The sequence below is a fragment of the Peromyscus eremicus genome, chromosome 13, assembly GCF_949786415.1.
Source record: "Peromyscus eremicus chromosome 13, PerEre_H2_v1, whole genome shotgun sequence".
NCBI classification, from domain to species: Eukaryota; Metazoa; Chordata; class Mammalia; order Rodentia; family Cricetidae; genus Peromyscus; species Peromyscus eremicus.
In genome coordinates this window covers 7,425,610-7,452,614 of record NC_081429.1, presented here as the reverse complement: position 1 = coordinate 7,452,614, position 27,005 = coordinate 7,425,610, and the positions used below count along the sequence as shown (strand labels likewise).

Sequence of the window (27,005 nt, the reverse complement as noted above, 5' to 3'; positions counted from 1 at the left end):
TATGACGTCAAGTAATGATATTTTTCAGTGGGAAAAGTAAAGCCACATGGCTTTGGGGGTTGAAGAGATGGCTCAGTGGTTAAGAGCACTGGCTGCAGGACCTGGGTTCAGTTCTGGTGACTGACATCTGTAAATCCAGTCCTGGGGATCCAGCGCCCTCTTCTGGCACTGCACACATGTGGCGCACATACATACATGCAGGCAAACATTCAGGCACATAAAAATAAATAAACCTTAAAAAAGCCACACAGCTCTCTTTAACATTTCATTTTTAAAATTTTTTTTCTAGCAGTACATTCTTTAAAAGAAGTTAACAACTTCAATTCCAAATATAAGGATTAAATAATGCAAATGAAAAGCTGTTGTTTTCGGTGAAGCTACCGCCTAATGAATGACCCTGGGAGAAAGTACTCTTATAACTGAATCGATGCAAAAGTCCCTTAGAAAAGCTTCATGTGTTGCCTGTAAAGAGTCTTCTTAAGGTCACTTTACGTCTAGACCATCGCCTTGTCTCCCTCCGGTGGAGGAGCTTTGCTTGGTAATGGCTTGTGGTTCCACAGTGTTTTGTGTATGGGAAGCAGGGACGAAGAGACACTACAAGAGTCACTCAGACTGGAGGGTCCGCCATGGATATTCCCCAACACTGCCACATTTTCCCTCAACCTTCAGCAAGACACAAAAGAAAATCAAGTCCCACCTTACCCATGACCTCGTTCACCCCTGTTGGTGGTGTTAAGAGGCCCCTGTGCATCAAGTCCAGAGCTCTCACGAGACCCAGTGTGCTTATGAAGAAATCTGCAGGCTTTGAGCATCACCCGGCTGGGCCAGGGGTCTGCAGTTGGCAACATCTGGTGCTGCTGGGTTCCCCAGGTGACCCCTGCTCGGAAGCACTTCTTCCCTCAGAGGCAGGGAAAGATGCAGCGCTCGCTCCTGACAGTACAGAGAAAGGCCCGCGAAGCCACACTAGGCGTCTGAGTCCCCCACGAGCTGCCCAGTCCCCCGCAAGCTGCCCACTCGGTGCCGGTGTTTACTGCTGGGACAAGAGCGTGTTGCGGTTGGCTTTCATCTTTTCCAGTCGCTTCACCAGGTGGCCATTGCTCACCTCCAGCTCTTCTGTTTTGTCCAGTGCGGATCGAAGCTGGAAGGGGGAGGAAAAGCAATGAATGAGCTTGGGGAACCAGGCTTCCCCGCAACGTGACGGGGTTTTGCGTGGCTAAGGGTCCAGCCTTACTAGAAAGCAACACTACAGCCCACCCGCACTGAAATCCTAAAAACCATGTGTGTGCATGTTTTTCTTTTTTTCCTTTTTAAATACTTGGTCATGTGTTTATTTATGGAAGTTAGTACTCTATGTATATGTTTATGTCTGTGTACCATGTGCATGCAGGTACCCAAGGAGGCCAGAAGAGTGCACCAGAATCTCAGAACTGGAATTACAAACATTTGTGAGCTGTCATGTGAGTGCAGGGAACTGAACCTGGGTCCTCTGGAAGAGCAGCAAGTACTCTCAACCACAGAGTTATTGCTCTATCCTATGTTTCTTAACTGAAAAACAACATATGGCTCCCAGTTCTGGCATCTTAACTAGGAGATGTTCCTTATCTGGAACTAGACTCCAGACCCACACTACCTTGTGGGTCTTGGTGGGCTCAGAAATGGTGAGTGTAGTGAGCCATCAAATACAAATGAAATGGAGCCTGGACCAGTGGGAGAAGGTAGCTCTCTGGTGTGGGGTCCAGAGCAAGGTTTCTGTAGCTGAAAATCAAAGCTTGAATGTCAGAAGCCCAAACAGCCACAGCCTGGAGCCAGGGGCAGAGGGCCTGGGCAGCATCTAGGTAGCCATGGGAGCAGGTTGCTTCTAGGCTTGCAGGCATCATGGCAGAGGGCTGGCCCTATGGAGGGAGCTCCCTACCATAGAGGTGGAGCTGTCGGTGGGTAGGGCACAGCTCTGCTTTCTAACCATGCGGATAGCTGGGTTCTAGGAAAGAAGATTCCACCTTCTGCCTCCCACCTCCTTCCTCAGGCCTGGGATGTTCCTCTGGCTCATAATCAAACTTAACCTCACAGAACACTGAACTCGAAAAGGGAGAAACCATGGGGGTTGGGTGGGTGGCGGGAAGCAATACCCAAAGACTAAATACATGCTAGTGGTTGGGAATGGAAAACAGAATGCTAGGTTTGCAATATTTAAAGAAATGATTTCATTATTAACTGTGCCCGCTCTCCAGCATGCAGCTACAGGCCCCAGCAGATGCTGCATTTTCCAAGTGGGCATCTTTGCCAAGTGTTTTCGGGAAAGTAAAACATTCAGTCTTCAAAGAAGGAGTAGAAGCATGGCAGGTGGCCTCAAACCACTCAGCCCAGCGCTGGCCTCCACCCCTGCCTGCCTCTCCTGAGTTGCCCTGTGTAGCACAAAGTATGCAGGCGTTAAGAGGCCTGGCTGCCCCTCTATCTCATAATAACTTGATGTTTATGGACGAGTCCTGCAGCGCATGCTCAGAGGGGTCCCAGCCGGCTGTACCATGATGCCTTTGGTAGCATGTCAGAACTTGAGGGTGGCCGGGCTGAGCGGGTAATGAATGGCCCAGACTTGGTCAATTCACTCTCTACTGACCTTAAGGGACAGTCGTGGCCCATTTGTCCCCTAGGAAGTTTACCTCTCTTTGGAGTTTCCGTTTCTCTGCCTTTAGTTCATCTTCTATTTTTTCTGCGTTTTCAGCGGCGGATCTATAGCGTGTTACTTGGCTTTCTAACCTTATTACCTGAAAGGAAGGGGAAAGCCGTTGACACAAATTCTTCCACCGTATTCTTTTGCAGTTTGATTTAATAAAACTGAAAACACGCAGTTGAGAGTGTGGCATTTTGGAGGTTGCTCGGGTTCTGGCCAACTAAGCTGTCCGGTAGCATCTCTAAATGACCCCATCCTGACAACAATGGCCTCAGTCTAAAGGGTGGATCTCTCTTTGCTTTCATTTTCCCTTGTGGGACTTGAACATGCTTGCAAAAAGACCCGAGTTTGATTCCCAGAACTCGAATAAAAAGCTGGGCATGGGGGTCAGAATGTTGTCCTCTGGCCTGTGCTCACTGGTCTGGGCAGAATGTGAGGCAGAATGGTGCTGGCGGGACCTCAGCACACATCCTCGGCTGCTGCCCTGGAAGGCCAGGAGTGATGTGCAAGAGCAGAGGGAGGCTTGATGTGGATGTGACGGGTGCGTGTCTACATCCCAGCACTTGGAACCCAGAGGCAGGAGGATCACAAACTCAAATACAAATTCATAGCGGCCATCCTAGATATATAGCAACACCCTTTGTTGCTATGAAAAGTTCCAGCACGTATAGCCATAGCTGAGGGGAAGTGCTTCCTTTGGACTCATCCTGGAATGTACCATAGGCTATCCCTAGGATCGAGGATGCAGAGGTGGGAGGGCCCTATGTTTGTTCATCAGGAGGAACTCACCTGGCTTGGGGGAGAAAGGCTAAAAGTTCAGGGAAGGAGATGTCTTAGCATGACGTGTGTTGAATTAACAACTATTTTAATTATTCTTATGTGTCTGTGTATTCATGTGTGTGCGGGTACATGTGTGCACATGCATGGGGGCGCAGAAAACGACACCCAGTGTTGTTCTTCAAGAGCCATCCACTGTGTGTTCTTTGAGACAGGGTCCTCATTGGCCTGCAGCTCGGCTGGTAGGCTGGTAAGCACGGGGATGGAATGGTAAGCTCTTGCCACCACACTCAACTTTTTATGTGGATCCTGGGGATCCAATTCAAGTCGTCTTGCAGGCACTTTATAGACTGAGCCATCTCCCATATAAAATAAACAGTAAAGAAAGTCTAAGACATTCACAAGCCCCATTGACATGAGCTGTTTCGTTACAACATTTAAATAACATCAGTACCATGGTGACAACAATCTTTCCTTCCCAACTCTGCGAGCAGTGCCTCGAAAGCCAGGCATGCGGCACTCTCTTATGATGCCAGCACTTGGAAACAGAGTCAGGAGAATCAGGAGTTCAAGGTCAGCCTTGGCTACATAGTGAGTTTGAGGCTAGCCTGGGCTACATAAGATCCTGTCTCAAAAAACAACAAAAGACTAAGTAAATAAATGCCTCAAGAGACTTACTTGTCGCTTTAACCACACCCTCAGGATGTGTGTGTGTGTGTGTGTGTGTGTGTGTGTGTGTGTGTGTGTGTGTGAAGGCCAGAGGGTGACATCAGGCATCTTCCTCACTCACTTTCTACCTTAGACTTGAGACAGGGTCTCTCACAGAACCCGGACTCCATTGACTAGCTAGCCTGACTGGCCAGCAAGTCCAAAGGACCCTCCTGTCTCCACCATCCAGGCAAGGCGTACAGACACGCTGCACCACACGTGCCTTCTCACATGGGAACTGGGGATCTGAACCCAGGTTCATCACCCTGCCTCTCTAGAGCCACTTATTCTCCAAGTCACTGTGGAAATGGTTCTCAATTTGTGGGTCGTGACCCCTGGCCTTTGAATGACCCTTTCATAGGGGTCTCCAAAGACAATCAGAAAACACAGGTATTTACATTACGATTTATAATAGTAGCACAATTACAGTTGTGAAGTAGCAACAGAAATAATCTCATGTTTGGGGGTCCCCACAACATGAGGAAGTGTATTAAAGGGTCTCAGCATTAGCAAGGTTGAGGACCACTGCTCTGTTGCTTTTTGCCCCACCTCAGACTCTACTCCAGCCACCTGTCTATAAACTACCCAGGACGGAGGAGAGTCGCACATACATTTTGTTCTAAGGCAGTTATCTCTTGCTCAGACTTTGCAAGTTTAAATTTGAGGTCGCTGATCTGTCTGTTGGCATCTCCTAAAGGGCAACAAAAAAGGGACATGGGTTAAATTCTCAGGTGCTAGAACATTCTGTTCCTGGGAACCAGCTCTTCTAGAATCATCTCACACATCTTCAAGTTCTAGTCTCAGTCTCCACAGAATCAGACAAGGCATGCCTTCCTTGAGTCCTGACCAGAAACATGCCTGGTATCTCTTATGTATAGGCAGGAGACCCAAGATAAGAAGGAACCCTCAAAGATGCAGGAAGAAGACATAGGAGAGGGGCAGGACACAATCTCATTCCTTGTAAGCTTGTCTCTAGTAGACTAGCATGAAACATCATATCGGCAGACCCATGAAGCAAAGCAAATAAGTTTCCTCCATGTCCCCCTGTGCATTCTGGGACACTAGCTCCATCCCACAGGCTCATGCTGCGCCCTGCCCACTTTGCTCTACCCACAAAATGTCTTTGTGCTGTGGAACCCAGGAACTACCAAGGGACAGGAGGGAATGTCGGGAATCTTCACCACAAGCGTTTACAATCAGCCCACAGGAAGCATGCATTTCCACACAGGAGGCAACATTTACTTTGCAGATCCAGGACATGCACATCTGTCCCATTCTCCAAGATGCCGTCCTCTGGTCGCAGAAAATCCTTGCTGTTCCTCTGTCTTCCCTCCAGCTGCCCTTTGAGCTTCTTAATCTGAAAACACCACCAGTAAAATCCGTTCATTTCTTTTTTCTAAAGGAAACTGAAAAGCTGAATTTAGAGCCTGTCATACCCAGAATACAGCAGGTGACTGCCTTGCTGTTAGCGTGACCCCCAAGGTGCTAGAGGCAAGGGTCACAGGAGTATACAGGAGAACTTCATGAAAAGGGTACAGTCTAGCCTGGGTTCCACCAGTCTGAGAGATGAAATAATAAAAACCAACCCAAAAGTTAAATGAAAAGATCCTGAGGACCAGAGCTCACCTCAGAAGGGAGTAGGTGAGACAAAGACTTTACAACTTCAGGCATGAATTCTTTTGTAACCCAGTGCACAGTAATTCTTGTGTACATTGTACGTATGTGTTTGTGTGAACCTTTGTGTGTGTAGGTGTGTGCCTATGGAGGCCAGAGGTTAACATTGGGTATGTCCTTCCATTATGCGCCACTGTTGTTTTTGTTTTTGTTTTAGATAGACTCTCTCACTGAACCTAGCTTATGCACTCAGGGAAGATGGCTGGTCAATCAGCTCCAGGGATCCACCTGCCTCCACCTCCCCAGCTCTGGGATTATAAGTGCATGTCATCATGTCCAGCTTTTACGTGGGTGCTGGAGATTTGAACTCAGGTCCTCCTGCTTGTTCTGCCAGTACTTTACTGATTGAGCTATCTGCCCAGCTTCTGTGAACAGTAGTTTCTCAGGCTGAAATTCTTCTGGGACTCAGGAGTAGATTGCCCAACAAATATTTGAAATTAGTATTTCACGACACCGACCTTTGCTTAGTCACAAAGATATGAGGCCCCTTAAGGCCCATGGGTGCAGGTGTATGGGAAGGAAGTCCCTTATAAAGCTGTGTGGTTCTGCACAGAACCTGGTCAAGCAGCATGTTGGCATGGAGGCACTGGCCAGCTTTTATGGAGGGGTCCTTACAAGAGTCTTCTCTCAGAGATGGAGAAACATACAGGGTCAGAAGAGTAGTTAACAGCCATTTGCTTTTCTGCAAGCCCCACCCCTCTACTTCAACACCACCTTGGGTGCATGCTACTTCCAAGGGATCAGGTACAGGATCTGTAGTGCATATATGTTTTAAAATATGCACAGGACCCTCAATGACTCCTTTTGAGTTTAGTCCAATTCTGAAAGGCTAACAGAACTGCAGAAAGTGAGGGAGAGTTGGAAGAACTGACTCCCTTGGAAAGTGGCTGAGGAATCATTTTTAACTATCCTGCAGACAAGAAAGATGAAACAGAGCCCTTCGGCATTTCCTGAAGTCAGAGAGAGGGACAAAGATAAGTCATGATTTAAACCATGTTGCCTTCTAAATGTTTATGTTTTTACTTATAGTTCTGGGCTGCTCTCAACCTTGGTCAGAGAAGCCTCTCTTAGCGGTGGGCAGCAGTCAGTGCAGAGACTCATAACTGGTCAAAGTGCTGAGAATAAGAGACTAGGTGCTCAGCCCTAAAAGGGACATCTTTATCACTCCCCCACCCTCAAGAGCTCAGGGAATGTCACAGGGAGGAGGCAGAGAGAATGTAAGAGGCAGACTGTGGGGAGGCGTGCCGTGAAACGCTGTCTTCTGGACATGAGATAACTGTTGTGCTCATGAACTCAGGGCAGCTGTGTTACCTGCTCAACATTAAGTGAGTCAAAATTCCAGCATAGACCAGGGCGTGCTCACTATGCCCCAGGCCTTAATGAGGGGCTATCGGTACTTCTTGATAGCTGCTGGGGGAGAACCATTCTTCTTCAGGCTCTTCCCATTGCTAGGTTTCTGTGCTCCAATGGATGGCCTCACATCCATGCACATGAAGGCAGCGCTAACTGGCCTTAGTGCATTATTGGGGGGGGGGGAGAACATGAAGTTCAGAGGGGACATGTTGAGGGGACAGGGTAGAGTTGAAGGATGGAAATTGGAGGTGGATATGACCCTGCTTCCTTGCATAAATGTATGAAATTCTCAAGAATAAAGAAAAATTATGATTAAAACCAATTTCGGTCAGTTCTTCTAAGAAATGTCGCTGGAAAGGTCATCTGATTCTGAGTGCAGGGACAAGTGGAAGAGCAGGGTCACCTCTCTCTCTCTCTCTCTCCACCCTGCACTGCAACATTCACGGCTGAAGCAGCAGCTCATGTTGAATGTACCAAATGCTGCCCCATCTGTGGTTTCGGGTCCTCACTAAGCCTTTTGTGACAGAAATGTTCTATCTGGGTCAAATCATCAGGTCAGCATCGTTCTCAGACACAGACATTTGGGGGTGTCCAGAGTGAGCAAGAAGGAAGGCTGAGAAGAGGTGCATGCTTTTAGGTACCCTACCCAAAATGCTGTAAAATAACAGAAAGGTGGTTACCTGCTCCAACAAGCATTCCCGTTCATCCATGAGCTTTTTCAACCTAACATCTGAAGAAATCAGAAAGACACAGGTGAATCTGTATTCCGCCCTTTCAGCCTATCACCGACAGAACAACGTACAGATCGGTTAGTGGATGAGTGATGGAGGTAGTTAAACACGTACCACGATGGATGAGGAGGCCACAGACAGGATGGGGAGGACCTCAGCCAAGGGGTGGTGCCAGCCTCCCGACATGCTTCTCATCAGGACAGCCTCCGGCTCATGCAAACAGGCTAATCTTCTACTTAGGCTAGCATGCAAGAACGCGAGGGAGACGCGCTGCAACACAAGATCTCACAGGCTTCACGGTTTAGCAATGTGCAGTGTGGTCGCTCATGAGCACCAAAGTGTCAAGGAGAGCTCTTTCCGAGTTTACACTCCACATCTAGTTAGCTTTCTCATTTCTCGCACAGACTTCACCAACGTCAGAGTTTTAACTCTGCTTACAAACCACAAGCCCAGTGACAACATGTCCACTAAGCCAGTTATAATATGTTGTTACTCTTCTGAAAAAAAGCACAGTACCAGCTTTGGTTCTTGCAATTCTTCCCATCCTGGACATGGAAGGATGTGTGTGTGTGTGTGTGTGTGTGTGTGTGTGTGTGTGTGTGTGTGTGTGTGTCTGTCTGTCTGTCTGTCTGTCAGTTTACCAAATCTCTCTAGGAGAGTACTAAAGACTCTCCAGTCTACAGGAAGACCTGAGTACAAGTGAGGATTTTCACATTTAAAGGCAAAACTCAGGATTCCTGGTACTGACAGATGCTGGATGCCTATGGGGATACTGTTACCACTTGTGTTGAGCCCAGGGTCCCCATGAGCAGCCATCTTGTGTTTTCCAGATGTATGGGAAGCCCAGTATGATGGTTAGGTGACTCCTAATGCCTAAGGGCTCACAGCCCAGCCTGGGGTGTCCTGACCTTAGGTGACTCCTAATGCCTAAGGGCTCACAGCCCAGCCTGGGGTGTCCTGACCTTAGGTGACTCCTAATGCCTAAGGGCTCACAGCCCAGGCTGGGGTGTCCTGGCCTTAGGTGACTACTAATGCCTGAGGGCTCACAGCCCAGCCTGGGGTGTCCCTGACTGCTGCTTTCTATGGCCTTTTCAGATCTAGACTTAAATCTCTAAGTGGAACCCTTAAAACCTGGCCCAGACCTCCCATTCCCAACCTGATCTTGTTCTCACACTGTCAGTAATTAACTTGGATGAGCCATGTGTGAAAACCCATGCACATAAAGCTCATCTTTGTTTTCATTTCAGATCATCCAGACACATCCTAATCCAAGTTACTGGTGTTTGCTAACTATCTTGCAAAAAACTCTTAAGCTGTTACCTGGAAAGGCAGAATATAGCAAAATAAAAGCCAACAGAAAATCTCAATAATAGTAATAATAATAATAATAATAATAGTTTTCTGAGATAGAGAGATGGCTCAGCTGTAAAAGGCTAGGCTTACAACTAAAATGTCAAGAATTAATGCAGTTTTCTGACCCTTTGGTGTTCTACTTTAATTTACAGCCCTGTGGCTTCTGCTTCGTGTTTTATTCTTTCTTTTCCAAAATTTACCCAATAGTGAAGCAATCTTCCCTTTATGTATTTTAGCCTCATAAAAACAAACAAACAAAAACTATAGTTGTGATGAGCATAGACTTAAAGCTCATCTATCAATTACACAATATTGTTTTTTTTCTCTTGACTTGAAATAACCTAGAAAAGCAGCAAAAAATGAATGGTAAGATGTAATGACAGAGGCAGTGGAGAACAGTGCGGGTGGTCTGAACTTCCGTTTTACGGAAGAGACCATGAAAAACAGATACTCGGAGACCAGAAAGAAGGATTGGAGAGGCAAACACAGAGTAAAGTGTCAAGAAAATGGAAAAACAAGAGTCAAGTAGTGGAATATGAGCCTGTAATGCCAGCTCTAGGGAGCTACGGCAGGAGGGTCGCTGAGTTTGAGGCCAGTCTGAGACCCTTAAAAAAAAAAAAAGGAAAGTGAAAGTATTTGATGTAGACAGAGCAGCATCTACCTTGCTGTGGAGGGTGGGGTGCACTGGTATGCTCTGTGCGGAATCCTCTACCTTGACTCTGTAAACAGCAGGCTCACTGATCCATAACACTTGATGCCAAAACAGGCACAAACTACTCACTAAAGACAGCGATTATAATCTCCAGAGATGAGGCACCAAAAAAGAATTCACATTATCCTGAACTTGAGGCTTTCTTTTGTACTCGCGTTAAAATTAGTTGGCTGGCTATTAAAGTTATCTTTATATCATTAAAGGGCTCATTATTATTATTATTATTATTATTATTATTATTATTATTATTATTATTATTTTGGCCAGGTGGTGGTGGCACACACCTTTAACCCCAGCACTTGGGAGGCAGAGGCAGGTGGATCTCTGTGAGTTCCAGCCCAGCCTGGTCTACAAAGCGAGTTCCAGGACAGCCAGGACTGTTACACAGAGAAACCCTGTCTTGACAAAAGAAAATGAAATTAAAATTTTAGCAAAATTTCTGCTGTTTTGAGACTCAGAAAATGGGAAAAAAAGAGACTTCTAGAAAATTCCTGAGGTAGCCAAACAAGTGCTGGAATTCTCCAAGCTCCTGGTTTCTTTGTCATCTTGAGGTCTAGGAACCTTAGCGACTCTACCCTGGGGTCACTCAAGGCCAGTGAACCCCATAACTCCAAACGGTGGGACTCACATCTTCAGTAGGCAAAAGGAAGCCTTCCCAGGTCTAGTGGTTTGTTCATGACAAATGTCTGCAATGTGTACTCTGCACTGTGTGGGGTACTTTCAGCCATCACACGGCCCTCCCCATTACCCAGTGGAGTCGTCTCCTTTCCGTATGATCAAATGTGATGATGGGGGCGCAGGAATGCACCAGCTGCCCCTTTTCTCTTAGCCCCCTCCCGATACCAACTCTGACGGAACCTAACAGTGTCAGCTTCCACCTTCCCTGAGGCTAAAAGATGGCTGTTCAACTGTGTCTTTCCTCTAGTTATAGCATCCAAAAGGTCTGCATGGGTGGGGGAAAACCCTCCTTCAGCCACTGGACTTTACAGCCAAGAAATGTGTAAAAGGCCAAGAAGTGTGTAAGGGGGCAGTGGAAGTGGCCAAGGCGGTGGGTGAAATGCCTCTTCTCCCTGGAAAACAGTGTTCCAAGTATGACCACTACATGGCCCTAGCCCAGGAAACACCCCTCCCGTCTTTCAGAGGCAGGCCATGGGGAGCACATTTTACTGTGTGCCCCTTGACATAGAGACCATGTGACATGCTGCACAGTGTGGCTTCCTCAGAAGGGAGCAACTAGTAGAAAACAAGATCCTCAGGTAGGCTTCTAACCCCCCAGAGGTGGCCTTCAAGGGTCTGAGTGAGAGCAGACATTTGAAGTATGAATGGGAGCTTGACCGGAGCTGGGGCTAGCCTTCAAGGGTCTGAGCGAGAGCAGACATTTGAAGTATGAATGGGAGCTTGACCGGAGCTGGGGCTCCGACTGCAGCCTTCTGGTCCTGCAGCAGAGCCCTGGGGTACAGCCTGCAGCCTGATTTGTTTGACGTTCATGGCACAGGACAGCAGACACCAGCTCACCTGTCCCATTTCTCAGGACACGTGTGCACACGTGGCTAGTGTTTCCTCATCACTTTATCCTCTTCCACAAACAGTCCTAGGCACTGGGACATTTTAGCAGAGCAAGTGGAGTCTTTCCCTAATTTAAGGGGGGCGGGGCACATGACATGTCCACAGCGTACAGCAGATGGGCTACAGGGCTGTTCTCTTGGCTTCTTTGGGCTCCCATACCAGTGCCCGGGCAGCCTCAACATGGGGTTCACTTGTCAATGATGATGGCACTGAGAACTGGTCTTTCTGGAACCCCTGAGGGAGTTCAAAGCCAGAAGTGACTTCATGTGGGCACTGTGCTAACAGGGTCAGAGGTCAAGGGGCTCAAAGACCAGAACCACAGGCTTGTAAAATTATAAAATGTTTTTATTTCAATTCTACGACACTTCAGTTTGCCTCAAACTCACTGAGGTTTTGGTCTTTTTGACCCTCTCTACCTTGTAACAGTAATATGAATTCACATGATCCCATGGCATGTCAACAGTAGTCATACAGTACACAGCCTTGTGATTTTATATCCACCATTACTTTTAAATTCAACTTTACAATTATTTTCTAAATGCTTCTTTATATAGAAAATACATATTTCCTTCAGGCAGATAAAATAATAACTTTCCAATAAGAAAATACTGAGAAACAACAAATAAAAATATTTATACCAAACATAAAATGTTGGATTATAATCGAATGAGTCCTTTGCATAAGAACAAAGAACTTTTGTATTTTTTTTAATAATAAGTAGACATTCAGACAGGAAGATAACTTTAAAGTTAAAAAAAAATTAATGACTGTTTCTCCTAAACACTAAAGTAGGAAATGTAATTTCAGCTTGTCATTAACAGAAAAGAATAAAAATATAATATTCATATAAAATGAATTTTGTGAAATAAAGATCTTTGATAAAATTAATTTGGGTACCATTGGCAATAAGATCCAAGAGCATCGGTGCAAAATACAGCACTTATGTGAGGTAAAGGCACGCAGTTTCCCTGTGTCTTCTGATACCTGTTTGAATCCCTACAGTGATTACTCTCTACCCTGAGGTACAGCTCCTCTCCCCCAGTGACTTGTATGCTACCTATCAATCTAGCTCCTTTAAATACAGCTTATGATGTACATATTAAGATCAAATATGAAAATACATCTATTTTAATAAGACATAGTAGTTTGACGCTTCACTGCTCACAGTGCAGAAATCTAAGAATGATGTTTGGTCACTTCCACTAGATGCTGATACATTTGGTCAAGAACATCCACATTCATCTCGGTCTAAAGCAATGGTAAGTTTGGACCTTAAGGCTGGAATGCAGACATGACAGGGACAGGGTGTCACCTGATGCTCATGGAATGTCCTCAGCTATAACCGAAACTGAACACAATGGTGTCTAGGTGATCAATGGTTGAATACAAATCTACAAGTAACAGTCTATAACTTAAAGTAGTTGATACTTGGTGATTGACGGACACGTGGTACATCCACAGAAACGGGAACATTCATGAACCTTGGCAGTGGAGCTGAAGGAGGAACTCTTGAGGTTGGGCTTAGTGTGTTGAGTCCTGGGCCCGCTGTCTCCCCCACCCACCCGCCGCCTGCCTCTGCCTCCTCATGACATGGTGCAATCCTCCTTATTCTTGCTATTCTCAATCTCCCCTCCTGTCTGCACGCCACCTTCTGAACTGAAGCCCCCCAGCTCCCCTGACAGGTCCCTGTTGTCTACACTGCAGCCATCCACAGCCTTCTCAACCGTCTGGCCTGGATGTTGGGACAGCACATGCCCCTCTTTACTTCCTCTCTTAGCATCCTTTCGGGGACCTTTCTTTCCCATCGGGGAGGTGTCCCCTTCTTCACACTGGGGACTGTTCTGATCCAAGACATCCGTGTGGCCATCAGCAGGACCACCTGTGACACGTTCTTCAACTTCCTCACCCTCAGCACTGGTGCCTGATGACTGCGCTGTGTCTGCCTCAGACGTCAACTTGTCTCTGTTGGCTGTTGCTTTCCCTGCCTGGGTTTTTACATCATCTTCCTCCTTTTGGTTCTGTTTTCCATTCGACTCACTTTTAGGATCTTCTGGGCACTCGACACGTTCACTGCTTCCTGCCGTGATTTTTTGTGCGGGGTTTTCTGTGTCTTCACTCTGGGTTTCTGCCGCCTGTTTTTGGTCAGGGTACTGGGTCTGCTCTTCTTCCTCCGGGTCACCCGCTTCTGTGTTCTGACAGTTCGACTCTTTGCTGGCGTCTCGGCGGGTTTCCACTGAGGCTGGAGGTTTCTTCTTCTTGTTTTTCTTCTTCTTGTTCTTAGTCTTCCTCTGTGGTGAGTCTAAGGCCTCTGCCTGCTGCTCACTCTTTTCTTTGTTGGGTTCTTTTGCATCAAGCGGTGCGTGTTTGGTGTCTGAGTTACCTGGGCCTGCTGTGTCCTGATGGCCTCTCTGTCCTATGGGAGCTCCAAGGGTGGCCTGGACTTCTGCCTGGATGGGCTTCTTGTCCCTTACTTCTGTGTCCCCAGCCTTTGTAACAGCATTTTCTCCACCCACCTCAGGCTTAGCCACTGCCTGGGTGAGTTCTCCCTCTGAGCTCTGCCCTACCCCATCATTCATACATCTTCCGTCATGACTCACTGTGTCTTCGCTGTGCTCCAGAGGACCGGAGGCTACTGTATCCACTTGTTCCCCAGCTACAGCTCCTCCTGCCTGGACCACCTTCTCCGTGGGGTTTCCACCTGTGCCCCTTGAATCTGTACAACTCACCCCATCAACTTCAGATGTTTGCCCGAAAACATAGTGTGGACATGGTTCGAAACTAACTTTTTCCAAATCTGTTTTCAAATCCTCTTGTTTTCCTTTATCCTGATTACCTACAAAGTTTTCACTTTGATTTTTGATACCTAAGGCGGCGGCGGCGGCAGGCCCTGACCCTTCACTGTCTAGACCTCCCAGGCAGTTGGACTGTTCAAAAGAGTTTCTGGTCCCACCATCTGGGTTGTTTGTGACCTCATGTGACTCAATCTGCCCTGGGTTTTTGAGGAAAGAAGTGTTCTCTTGAGCTTGGCTCTGAACCTGCTGTTCACATTTGGCCCCTGGGAGTGGTCCTGGGGATAGAGCGCTGTCTTCAGCGGGTTTCTGGTCCTCAGCATTCTCACCGGGATGTGACACCCCTTTGTCCACACAATCCTTTACTGGGTTGGGTCTGGGCTGCTCTTGCTCAGTATTCTGTAAGGTTCCTCCTGTCCCCACATTCTCCACAATTGCCTTTTCCACCTCCACTTCTTTGGCTTTTCCTAAAAGACCATTGAGAGAATTGAAGGGACCCCATGATGCGGTGGGGACTTAATACATATTAAAATGCAAACACATGTTCTAATTACCACCCAGTTTTCTCTGAGAGGGAGGGAGAGAGAGACAGAGAAACAGAGAGAGAGAGAGAGACAGAGAGAGAGAGAGAGAGGGAAGGAGGGAGAGAGGGAGAGAGGGAGGGAGGGAGAGGGAGAGAGAGACAGAGACAGAGAGGGAGAGGGAGAGAGAGAGAGAGACAGAGAGAGAGACAGAGAGAGAGACAGAGAGAGACAGAGACAGAGACAGAGAGACAGAGAGAGAGGCAGAGAGAGAGGCAGAGAGAGAGAGACAGAGACAGAGAGAGAGAGAGAGAGAGAGAGAGAGAGAGAGAGAGAGAGAGAGGGAGGGAGGGAGAGAGAGACAGAGAGAAAGTGGAACCAAGCCTCTGCCAAGCCTATGCGCCAAAGCAACAATTGCAGAGCTTGTTTTTGACAAGCAAAGGGCCACTGCCACCACCTTCAAGGCCAGAGTGGCTGCTACCATCTGGGAGGAACTGACTTTTAAAGGTGAGGTTAGGATTTAACTGACAGAGAGAGCTGTGGATCAGGCAGGCAGCCAGCCACACGAAGGCTTTCAGAAAGGATGCCAGGTCCCCCTTCCGTAATCCTAACTCTAGACGCGCATCTAAATGCTCACGCTCTGAGCCCCTCAACTCCTACGAATCTCACAGTCCTAACAGCAGCCTTCATGTTTCCTCAAAATAACATTCACTTTCAGGAACTGGCTGAAAAGCCAGTCTCAAGGAAGACGCTTCTAGGGTAAACCCTTCAAGGTCGAAAGCAATCTACGTTCCCCTACCCGGTATTGTCTCCTTTGGAAAATGGTCTCCTACAGACACATCAGATCTTTCATCCCTAGGGGAGTGATAAAGAACCCCAACAAAGGAAAGCTGAAGATCAAGGTGAATGCTTAACCTATCCATCAAAAACCTTATCGATCAGTCAATAAATCCCCAGCCTATTGAGTATTATCTTATTGGAAGTGAAAGCCTGTCAATCTAAGAACCTTGTAGTCTCTACGGTGGATCGCTGATCCCAGGAAAATGGTGGGAAATATCTGGCTTTTATTCAGAGGCAACTTAATGTCACCCTTAAAGATTCTCTACTATCACTCATGTTTAGTGGTATATAGTTCGTGTTAAAGAAACATCAGAAATAGGTAAATTTACAATAAATATACTGGGAAGTTCCCACAGCATTTCACTGATTAGATAGATACTACATCCCAAACCCTTTGGGGCCACTGACAAAAGTGGCATTTCTTCTTCTTTTAGCCATGTCACATGATTATTAGGAATACGTCAGCTGTGCATAGAGATAATAGCAGCAGGAGCAGTCCCCTGTGGGGCCGTCCTGGAGGCACGGCAGAAACTATGGCTTCTTCCTGTTTCGGACGAGAGCACATTGCTTTGACAATCACAAGGGGGAAATGGTCCCGAGAAGCCGGGCCTACAGGCTTCTACGTGGGCTTCAATGTATATAGTCACAGACTCCCATCTCGTAAAAAACTAGAAACATGATTTATCCCAAAGCCAGAATTTAAGGCTCATATTAGTATGTGAATCTTTCTGTCTCTGAAAATTATAGAAAATATTCCTGTATCCATTAGATTTCCCAATCGCTTATTCTTATAGAAGCTCAAACTGTGGCATAGAGAGGAAGCCCCCTCTGTATAAGGCGGGTGAACGCCAACTCCTGTGAGCACACCCCACTTGCAGCAAGGACCACTCCCAGCGCCAAGGCTGCCTTCCATTCTCAGGGTGGGGACAGCAGCTTCAGGGCTGTCATCCCCAGGTGCCATCTGTCCCACTCAGGCACCTTACGCCCTCTCCAAATGCTTGCATGGTGGGTGCCCAAGTGTGCCAGGCTGACAGGAAAACATGGCCAGTGAACCCACTTCACGGCCTCCACTGTTCTGACCTTTGGACAACTCCATTACGGGATTACGTTGACAGTCATAATTGGAATGCATCCAGAGAGAAGCCAAATGGAACGCTCAGCGCTATCACCTGACTTTGAGCCTATCCCCTTCTGCTCAGCCTCGAAAAGCAAAAAAGAAATGTGTCCTTGAGCCATGGGTGGAAAGCGCTACACAAAACGCATGCTGCACAGCACTGTGGGTGATCACATGATTTGGCCGGGACACTACTGTGAAGTGACAGAATGAATGGCATGCCGAGTGACTGTTAACGATCAGTGGCCATCACTCCGATGCCGATGGTGCACAAAGGTGAACCAACGCTGACCACACAGCGAAAGGACCTTACCTAGTGTCCCCTCCCCAGCTGACTTGAGCGCATTCAGCTCCTCCTTTGTCATCTTCGTAGGGGCTTGATGTCCGACGTCATTTAGTGTGTCTGAAGTCTCTCCGTTGGTGGCTATGTCTGAATTTAGGATTATTCCATGTTTCTGCGAGCAAAACAGGTTTAACATAATACTCAGTGAGACCAGGTTAAACTCTGGTTTGTTTTTTTGTTTGTTTTTTGAGACAGGGTTTCTCTGTGTAGCTTTGCGCCTTTCCTGGAACTCACTCTGTAGACCAGGCAGGCCTCGAACTCACAGAGATCCGCCTGCCTCTGCCTCCTGAGTGCTGGGATTAAAGGCATGCGCCACCACCCGGCAAACTCTGTTTTATTAATGATAAAGGGATCCTCAGGGATGGAGAAGTGCCTAGGCATACACTCACAGTCTATCAACAGAGGCAGATCTGTGATGCTTCCTTCTTGTATGTTCCAAAACGCCAGTGGTTCTCAACCTTCCTAATGCTGTGACCCTTTAATACAGTCCCTCATGTTGTGGTGATGCCACCACCCCGCAACCATAAAATTATTTCATTACTACTTCAAAACTGTAATTTTGCTGCTGTTATGAATCATTGTGTGACTATCTGATAGGTGACCCCTTTGGGGGGTCAGGACCCACAGGTTGAGAACCTCTGCAATACACACCCGATTTTTCTGGTGACAAGATACTTTAAAAAGGCTTTCTTCTAACTAGGGCAATGACTAACCTGTGGGCTGCCACAAAGTGGAACATCAGGACAGCGAACCTTTCACTATGAAATCTGATCACAGTCTTTAAAAGAGGGAGCCCAGGATGAAGACAGGAACACGCAGGAGTTACGGAAGGACTGAGTGTCGTTTGCATAGAGATAGCATTTGCAGGTGGTCATGATGCTTCATATCTTCAGAAGGACCATCTGTGCTAAGGACACGGCAACCCCTTGGAAAGTAACTGCCCACCTCAGTGGCAGAGGACTTCTGCTATCTACTCGGTCGCCCACACTTTTTTTCCCCTGGCTCTTTGGAGACTCCCAGCTGATGCACACAGCCTGGACGAGGAGCATCATTTAGGTCTTAGCTCTAAGCCTGTCACCAGACACGTTCCTGCTCTGACTTTGGGGAGATGACACTGACATGTGTCTGGGGGCAGTCAGGATGTCGCCAAGGCCACGTCCCTCAGCACTACTGCTGCAGCAGTCTGTGAACCCACCTCTAGCTGCCTGCTGGTTTCCCCTGGGCATGGCCCTTACAAAAAGTGAAACCATTCTTCCTGTGATCTGGTGGGTAAGCTTGAGCCCATCCCTCCACGTATCCCACATATTGTTCAGCTAAGGAAGTCCTCGGACAAGAGGCTTAAACAAGGAAGCACATACATTCTAACAAGGGTAAGAGAATACTTAGATAAATGCCAAACTCAGAGCTACAGCTCTGACCTACTTTCCAGATCGGTTATGGTTGTAAACACCTGATGGTCCCAGGCAGACGCATGGCCGGGCACTGATATCCTGCTTTGTGAGGATAGCTCACCGAAGACTTGAATTGATTAACACAACCACAGTGACAACAGCAGAGCCAGCCTCGGTGGCCACAGACACATAGGACTTGGTACTTTGTTTTTCTTTCTTCTTTGGTTTTTGGGGACAGGATCTCTCTGTGTAACCCTGGCTGTCTTGGAACCAGCTCTGTAGACCAGGCTGGCCTCGAACTCACAGAGATCTGCCTGTTTCTGCCTCCTGAGTGCTGGGATTAAAGGGGTGCGCCACCGCCGCCCAGCAACCTTGGTGCCTTTCTTAAACTGCACTTCGGTTTCGTACCTTTAACTCCTCTTTCAGCTTGACTGTTTCTTCCCTAAGGTCGTCTCGTTCGCTCCGTATGGAATCAAAGAACTCTTTCTGTCTTTCTAATGCCTGAGTGTGCAGCAGAAAAGAGAGAGAGAGAGAGAGAGAGAGAGAGAGAGAGAGAGAGAGAGAGAGAGAGAGAGAGAGAGAGGTGGGGAGGGGGAGAGATTAGCACAGACAACTGGATAAGCAAGAAGTAAGGACTAGGAGGCACTGCCATCCAGGGCATCAGTGAGAAAGGATGCGGCTGGGTTTATGCTGGCTTAGACCAGCTCCTGTTCACACACTAGCATTTCAAAGCAAGGGATGCTGTGGAGGAAGGCTGCTTTACAGCATCCATTTCTGCCTTTTGTTTCCTCATTGCAGAGCTGGGGACTGAACCAGGGGTCTCACACATGGGAGGCAAGTGGTCTACCACTGAGCCCCATCGCCAGGAAATCCCATTACTAGCTCAGTTTACTTTTCTTCTTTTTGGGGTGGGTGGGTGTTGTTTGTTTGTTTTTGATATAGGGTCTCACTGTGTAGCCCTGTCTGGCCTGGAACTCGCCCCCATGGTGCTGGGATTAAAGGTGTGTGCCATCACTGCCTGGCACCTGGTCTGTTTTTATCTCCCGACATGGTGCTGGAGAGTTACCAGGAGTCACATAGTCCTTTAAACGAGAGATACATGCAGAACAAGACAGGTTGCTAAAGAACGCTACTTTATAATTTTAGACTTTTCTGAGTTTCTGTTCACATGTGTGCATGTCTGTGTGCTGTTTCTGTGTATGGTTCAGAAGACAATACCAGGTGTCATTCCTCAAATTCCATCCTCTTTGTTTCATTTTTTTATTTAAAGACAGAGTGTCCCACTGGCCTGGTGGTCCCTGATTAGGCAAGGCTGGCTGGGCAGTGAGCCTTAGGAATGTTCCTATCTCTATACCTCTCCAGCGCCAGGGTTACAAATGTGTGTCACCATGCCTGGTCTGGTGACTAAAGTCAGGTCCTCGTGCTCATACTTTACCAGCAGCCATCTCCCTAGGCTATTTTTAGACATTGATTATGAGCATCTGTTGTCAAAAAAAAAAAAAAATGTTCTGGAAGAGCATGTTTGCACACATGCATGTGTGCACAACGCACGAACACAGTCTCTTAGCTATGGCTTGTGAGTGTGTCAAAGTGGAATGGTGAGGCTTCACATTGTGAACACTTCCGTGACATGGCCGATCACCTCTAGACCCGTCTCGGGGCCCTGTCACATAGGTTGCTCCTTTTTAGGTACCATGCGCCACTGAGTCAGCAGTGACTTGGTGGGGGCCATTCTTCTCATTTATCACTCCTAAATGTGGATGGTCTGTCTCCTCCTCTCTGCTGAGGAGGGAGAGGGGGTCTGATGAGGGCCTCCCTGTGGAGGCTTCAAAACAGGAATCCGTGGAGCACGGCATGTTGCCACCCACAGCATCACACAACCCCGAGGGAAATCTGGAGTTGGATCCTCCACGTTGAGCTGGCTGCCCAGAGCCTTTCTCCTTGCATGGCCTGTACTGCACCCAGGCCCCTCTGGTGCAGCAGGGAGAGGGGGGCAACCCAACTACCCAGCGACAGTTCCATCCACCCGGGGAAGTGGGGGAGTCATCAGGCTACTCATGTTGTGTCCCATGGGGGTCCCATGCACACCCATGCAAACGTTCTCCCAAACCGAAGCTTCCGCAGGGACCACATTTGCTGCCCCCGGCCCGCCCCCGCCCCAACAGTGTTGCGAAGGCTCGAGACTCCTACCCCTATCTTTTTGTCTTTCCACTCTATCGTTTCCTGAAGATCAGAGATCTCCCTGATAAACCCCGCCTGTTTCTGCTGCAGCTGCCGGATTTCCTGAGGAGAGGGACAGACAGAAAGAAAGCAGACACAGAGTTGAGCAGAGAAAAGAAATCAGTGCTAGATGAGCAGGGCGGGGAGGTCTCACCATCCACGGATTCAGCAGCGTGTTAGGATTTTTTTTTTTCTCGTTCTACTCTCAGTTCCAGGAAGAGAACCAGCTTGGCTGATAGCTTACCTCAAAGCCATCCCTTACAGTTCTGATTAAGTTAAAGAACAAAAAACCAACCCTGTGTAGTCAGTCATGCTTTGCTTACCTGTAGGATAGCAGTCTGAGAAAGTGCAGGGAGGTGAGCTCATCGTTTTGCAAACATCATAAAGTATGAATAATAATGATGGCTGCAATGTCACTAAGTAATATCATCTACAGGACCACTGTCACGTGTCCACTGTTGACTAGAATGCTACGTGGCACATTCTTGTGCTAGTTTCCTATGGCCGTGGTAACAAAGGACCACAGCTTTCATGGAATCACATAACCATACTCTCTTAGGTCTGAGACTGTTTTGAAAGAATCTTCTAAGGAGATGATCAATAAACAGCCTTGTCTTTTCCAGGTCCCAGAGTATCGGTTCTCAACCTGTGGTTCATGACCATTGGACAACACATATTTCTAATGGTCTTAGGAACTGAGACACTGCTTAGTATTAAAACCTCAGTTATGAAGTTGCACTGGAAATACGTTTATGGTTGGGGGTTCCTAAGATCATCGGAGATATGTTTTCTGATGGTTGCGACCCACAGGTTGAGAACCACTGTCCTAGACCCTGCCCGCATTCTTGCTTTGCACTCTTTCTTCATAAACTCTAACCTCAACTGCTCAACACAGCTCCCACCTCAGCATCTGATGTGGCCCCTCTCTTGAGTACCTTGTGATTCCGTCAGAGCCACACAGATGATCAAGGACAACCTTCCATTTTAAGGTCTTTAGTCTCACCTTCAAAATCTCTTTTTTTCCCTTATTTATAACTTCTAGAGACTTAGGATGTGAACTTCTCAGAGGTGGGCATTATTTTATCACACCTCCCAAAAACACACACCAGAGCACCAGAGTGAGAATCTTCACCCATGAGAGGAGCTGTCTCCTCAAGGGATGATGGAAAGTTAGCCTGAACCCTGGATTTTAATCAAAGCTGTAACTTTAGTGATTGCATGCACTGACTCCCTGGCCTCCAAGGTGACTAGTGTTTGGAGGTAAGATCTTCAGTGGTATTAGGGTTAAATGATATCATGAGGGTGGGTCCCAGATCGGACAGGATGAGTGTCCATATTGAAAGTGTACACTCTCTGCTCTTAAGGACACAACACTGAAGGTGGCCCTCGGTGCCCAACCTTGACCTGGACTTTGATCTATAGACCTGTGAGGAAATATACCCCAGCAGTCAAGGCCACCAAGTCTGTGGAACCGGGGCTACAACAGTGAGGAACCAACAGAAAGGGAAGAAAAAGGTGTTGCCCACCTCGAGCATTTCCTCCCTCTGCCTCAGGGCTTCTTTGACTTCCGCAAACTGGAACTGCAGGATGCTGTGGGCATGCTTCTCCCTCTCGAATTCCTGTGGATGAGGAACACAGTCCTGAGGCTGCAGCTCAGTGGCGTGTTTCTGCCACAGGGTTCATGTTCTCGTGAGTCACATTTCCCTCATGACAAACAACCCATTTCCACGTCATCGCGTTTTCCACGGCACACAGTAACACAAACTCATTTCTCTGTTGCCCATAGAAGACCATTAGTTTTTTCTAAAATTAACCTTCGGATTGTGCACGTTGAGGAGTATTTCCCAATTCCTCTCATGTTAAGATGCATCCCAGATTCTCTTTCTAGGGGTCTGTGCTGAAGGCTGGGAATATGCAAGAATGAGTCCCAGTGGATCCTGAAGTACATACACGACCCCCCGTCTCTGGGCTTTGAAGGTATGAGTTCCGAAATGGATTATTGTGTCTTATCCAAATAAATAGAACTAACAATACAATTTTCCTAAAATCTCCGATGTTTGAGGTTAATACCCTACGAAGCTGACATAAAACAAAAGGCAGGAAGTGTATTTTAGCATGAAAATCTGGAAGCATCTAGCCGTGCATTATTTAAGTATAACTGTTCTTTCATATACACGCCTTTTCATGGTTGATTTGTTTTCATGCAAAATACCAACATTCTAGTAAAACCCTCCGGTTTACACATTGAAACTATGCATACCAACATTTCACACAGATTCCTGAGTTTTAAGTGTATATATGTGAATGTGTATTGTGTATATGCACGTGTGCACCTATGTGCACAGGTGTGTGGAAGCCAGAAGCTTACCTTGGGTGTCATTCCTCAGGAGCTGTCTACCTTAGGGTTTTTGTTTTTTCCTTTCAAGGTTGATTTTATTATTTTTTATGATGTATATGCATGTGGGTCTGTGCACATGTGTGTGGATGCCCACAGAGGCCACAGCCATCGGACCCCCAGGAGCTAGCGTTACAGGTGTTGGAGAGCCACCTGACTTAAATGCTGGGAGCCAAACAAGACAGTGTGCACCCCTAAGCACTGGGCCATCTTTCCAGGCCTGACCTTGGTTTTTGAGAAAGAGATTCTCACCATCAGGAGAGATCTGATTAAGCTAATCTGGCTACCCAGTCAGCACCATGATCCACCTATCTCTGCCTCCCCAGCACTGGGATTATAAGCACATGCTACTACAAATGCTGAGGACTGAAGTCATGTCTGAATGCTGTGCAGCAAGCGCTTTATAGAGAATTCTCTCCCTGTACCCTTGAGATGGCTTTGTTTGGCCACAGAAGTCTTGTTAAGCAGCCCAAGCCAGTCTTGGACTTGCAATCCTCCTGCCTCAGCCTCCTACATGCTGGGATCATAGGCATGGCCACCACGGATAACAAAGACACAGTATCCTAATTCTCTGACTCTGGGCTTTCTGGACAAGTGGAGAACCACTGTTTTAAAAAAAATATAAATGCAGGCTGGAGAGATGGCTCAGCAGTTAAGTGCATATACTGCTCTTGTAGAAGACCTGAGCTCAGTTTCCAGCACCCACGTCACGCAGCTCACAATTGCCTGGAACTCCAGCTCTAGGGGATCCGACACCCTCCTCTGGCTTCTGCAAGAGAGTGTACTCGTGTGCAAACTGCCCCCGTTAGGATTCTGTACATGCGCAGCTCGGGGTCCTGTGTCTCACGTCTTACATCATCAGCAGGCGCTGACGCAATCCCTGCCTTAAAAAAGCTGGACAAGGTCCCCCACCCTCTCTCTCTGTTTCCTCTCTGCTCTCTGCTCTGTTCCATTCCCTGCCCCATCTTTCTCTCTCACCAGGCCTGGTCCCCGTCCCCACACCCATTTTCCCTCCTAATAAAGCTCTAAAAACTAACATTGGGTTCTGCCGTGGCCTGTGACTTTTCCGCGGGTAACCGGCGCCACCCACCAGTGCTGTTTAACCATCACCCCCCACCCAATAATTAGCAAAAAATAAAAATCCTTACAAAAATATAAGTACCCTTCACTTACACAGTTCCCCCAGCATTCCCGAGCACGGCGGCACTTACCTTGTTCTTCTCCTCGTACTGTCTCTGAGACTCGGCCAGCTGCTCCTCCAGCTCCAGCAGCATGTCCTTCAGCGTGTCTACCTGGTACATGAAGTTGGTCTTCTCATTGTCTAGCTGGGCGTTGGAGACCATGGCCTTCTTGTACTTCTCCTCAACTTCGGCCAGCGAGTCCTGCCGATACCAGGCCATCGTTTCCAAAATTGAAAAAGGAAAACAAGCCGAGCTTAAGCCAGGGTTCTTTTACAAGCTCAGCCTTTGTTTCTCAGAGTAGAAGAGACACACACAGTACAATTTCAGAGGCAGAGTCCAGTTCTCAATGTCCCGTCCACTCAGACGAGTCGCTTTTAGCTGTGGGGGAGAGCGACTGTAGCCTATGGCTTGCCTGTGAGGAATTATGTTAACGAGGCTAATTGAAGTGGGAAGACCCACCCTAACTGTGGGCCATCCCTGGGCTGGAGTCCTGACTTGCAGAGAAATGAGAAAGGGAACAGCAGCACCCACAGCTGTCTGCTTGCTGACTGCACAGGCAACCTGACCAGCTGCCTCGTGTTCCTGCCACCAGGACTCCCTGCCACGACAGTCTGTATCCTTGAACCGTGAACCCTTTTCCTTCATGTTGCTTCTGTCGGGGCATTTGTCACAGCAATAGGAAAAGTAGCTACGGCAGCGATCTATCAGCGATCTATCTTCTCGTTAAGACAAGGAGGTATGTGGGGCGCATATTGCTGGGGGGTGGGCGCAGCAGAGCCGTGGACTCTCTGATTCAGTGGCAGAATCTTTCCACCTTGGGCCCTGGCAGCTCAATGGGTTTCTGAAATCATCACTCAATGTGTGGCTACAGCCGGGAAAGAGCCAGTTACTATGGCGATAAAACCCTGCCACAAGCCACGGCTAGGCCACCCCGCTCAGGCTTGGGAACCAGGAAAGGATTTGTGGTTATAGCAGATTTCTGACTCATGGGAAATAAAACAAGGTACACAGGTGTTCCTGGGTAGGTCCTGGAAAGACTAAGGTCATTTGTTTGGAAGGGCAGTCGTGGGAAAGAAGCTGTAAAGATAATATTGACAACGCCCGAACATGGCTCCCACTCTTGTAGGCTCCAAAGTGTGAATGCCAGGAAAGTGATGCCGTCAAAGCAGAGGGGGCAACCACCAGCAGTGAACCACCCGGAGCCTAAGAGAGAGGTGTCGGCCCAAGTGTCAGAGCTGCCCAGAGGCCCTGTGGAATCCTGCACCGGTCTTTGTGGGGGACCTGCCCCCACTTTTTCCCCCAGGGTACTCTTGAGCAGGGAGAAGTGAGAAATATTTAAATAGAAAGATAGAGGAGAGAGACAGATAGAAACACAGGATAGCCTCGGGAGGGCCTGGGTCAAAACCCACCAGTCTCTTCTGTCTCTACAAAAGAGCTTTTAAAGGAATGCCAAGGGGCAGAGCAAAAGACCTCCCCCAGCACAGCCAAGTGCAGACCCTCCCAAACACCTGGTAACCATGCACGTGGTCAAACCATCCCCTAATGCAGCCCTGCTGGGTAAAGCAAGCTCAGATCTCACTAGGAAACCTCTGTGGGCCCCCACAGTCTTGCTCTGGGTATACACACCATGGCAACCCGAGGTGGTATCGCTGGATCCCAGTTGATTCACTGGCTCCATTTTTAGGTGAGTGAAAAGCCAGGGTCTTAACTTTTTCATTATATAGAAATGGCCATGAAAATGACGAGTTTGTACGTGACTTATGCCACCTGTCTGTCTGGTGCTTGTTGCTATGGAGTTTAGATGCTTTCTTAGTAGGCCCTTTCTGGGGAGAGGAAAAAGAAATGACAGCTCTGTATCCACTGCTGGATCCCAGACTTGCCATGAGCTCTTTGGTGGATATGGCTACCTGTGCCTTGGCACCTGCTCCCTATGGCACCTGCTCACCCCAGCATGGTTAAGGAACTGGGGAGCTACATTCCTGTTGGCATGACGACGTCCTTCACAGTCTGAGAGCAGTGTATGCATATACGCTCTCAGCTGCTGTAGCCGTAAGTAAAAGTTGACAGCATGCACTAACCTGGAAGCTTCCCATGCACACAGGTTAGGGCAGCTCTAGTGAGCTCGGCAAAGGAAACCAGGAGAAAGACACTTGTATGTCACAACTATGGGGCGTGCAGAGAGCCAAAACTCTCCAGTCTGCGGTGTTTGCAAAATGAGACGTTGGCTCCGAGCCTAGGGCGAGGGTGTTGAGCACCACCCCACATCAGGGGACAGGCCGGTCACCTTTTCCCCTGGGGACTCACTGTGTTCAGAAACTGCATTTGGAAGAAGGCAGATGCACACAGTGTTAGAATTCCCACGCTCCCACACTCCCCACAACTGGTGCCCTTCAGGGTGAGCATGCGCATGGGTCCTCTGTGAGGCTCTTTAAAGTTAAGGTGGGTTAGTGTCACGGGCTCACACGTCCACAAACCGGTACCTTCATCTCTTTCAATCCCTGCATGTATTTGCCTTCTACATCCTGAATCTGGTCCTTTAACTCATTAAGTTCCTGAGGGAAACGCACAAAAGGCAGATGATGTCAAGGGGGAGGGTCAGCAGAAATCACACGCAGAAATCACACGCCCTTTCTTAAGTCTGGGACCGTCCCCTTGTCTAGGCAGTCTGA

General features: G+C 47.9%; 1 protein-coding gene across 8 annotated transcripts in view; it reads right to left on the bottom strand.

The window, feature by feature from the left end:
* Positions 1 to 291: 291 nt before the first annotated feature.
* The window catches only part of Lrrfip1 (LRR binding FLII interacting protein 1), a 135,832-nt gene continuing 109,118 nt past the window's right edge, over positions 292 to 27,005 (bottom strand). For 3 of the 8 annotated variants that reach the window (XM_059278078.1, XM_059278085.1, XM_059278079.1), the window contains 4 exons: positions 24,367 to 24,537; positions 22,287 to 22,379; positions 17,120 to 17,261; positions 12,409 to 14,798 (listed from right to left, as the gene is read on the bottom strand). In XM_059278078.1, coding sequence (XP_059134061.1) covers positions 13,126 to 14,798; positions 17,120 to 17,261; positions 22,287 to 22,379; positions 24,367 to 24,537 — 2,079 coding nt within the window. In that variant the 3' untranslated portion in view covers positions 12,409 to 13,125. Of the gene's footprint in view, positions 1,139 to 2,657; positions 2,763 to 4,764; positions 4,845 to 5,395; positions 5,511 to 7,860; positions 7,911 to 12,408; positions 14,799 to 17,119; positions 17,262 to 22,286; positions 22,380 to 24,366; positions 24,538 to 26,816; positions 26,889 to 27,005 lie in introns of those variants that run through there. The other 5 variants (XM_059278086.1, XM_059278080.1, XM_059278081.1 and 2 more) reach the window with 3 other exon arrangements.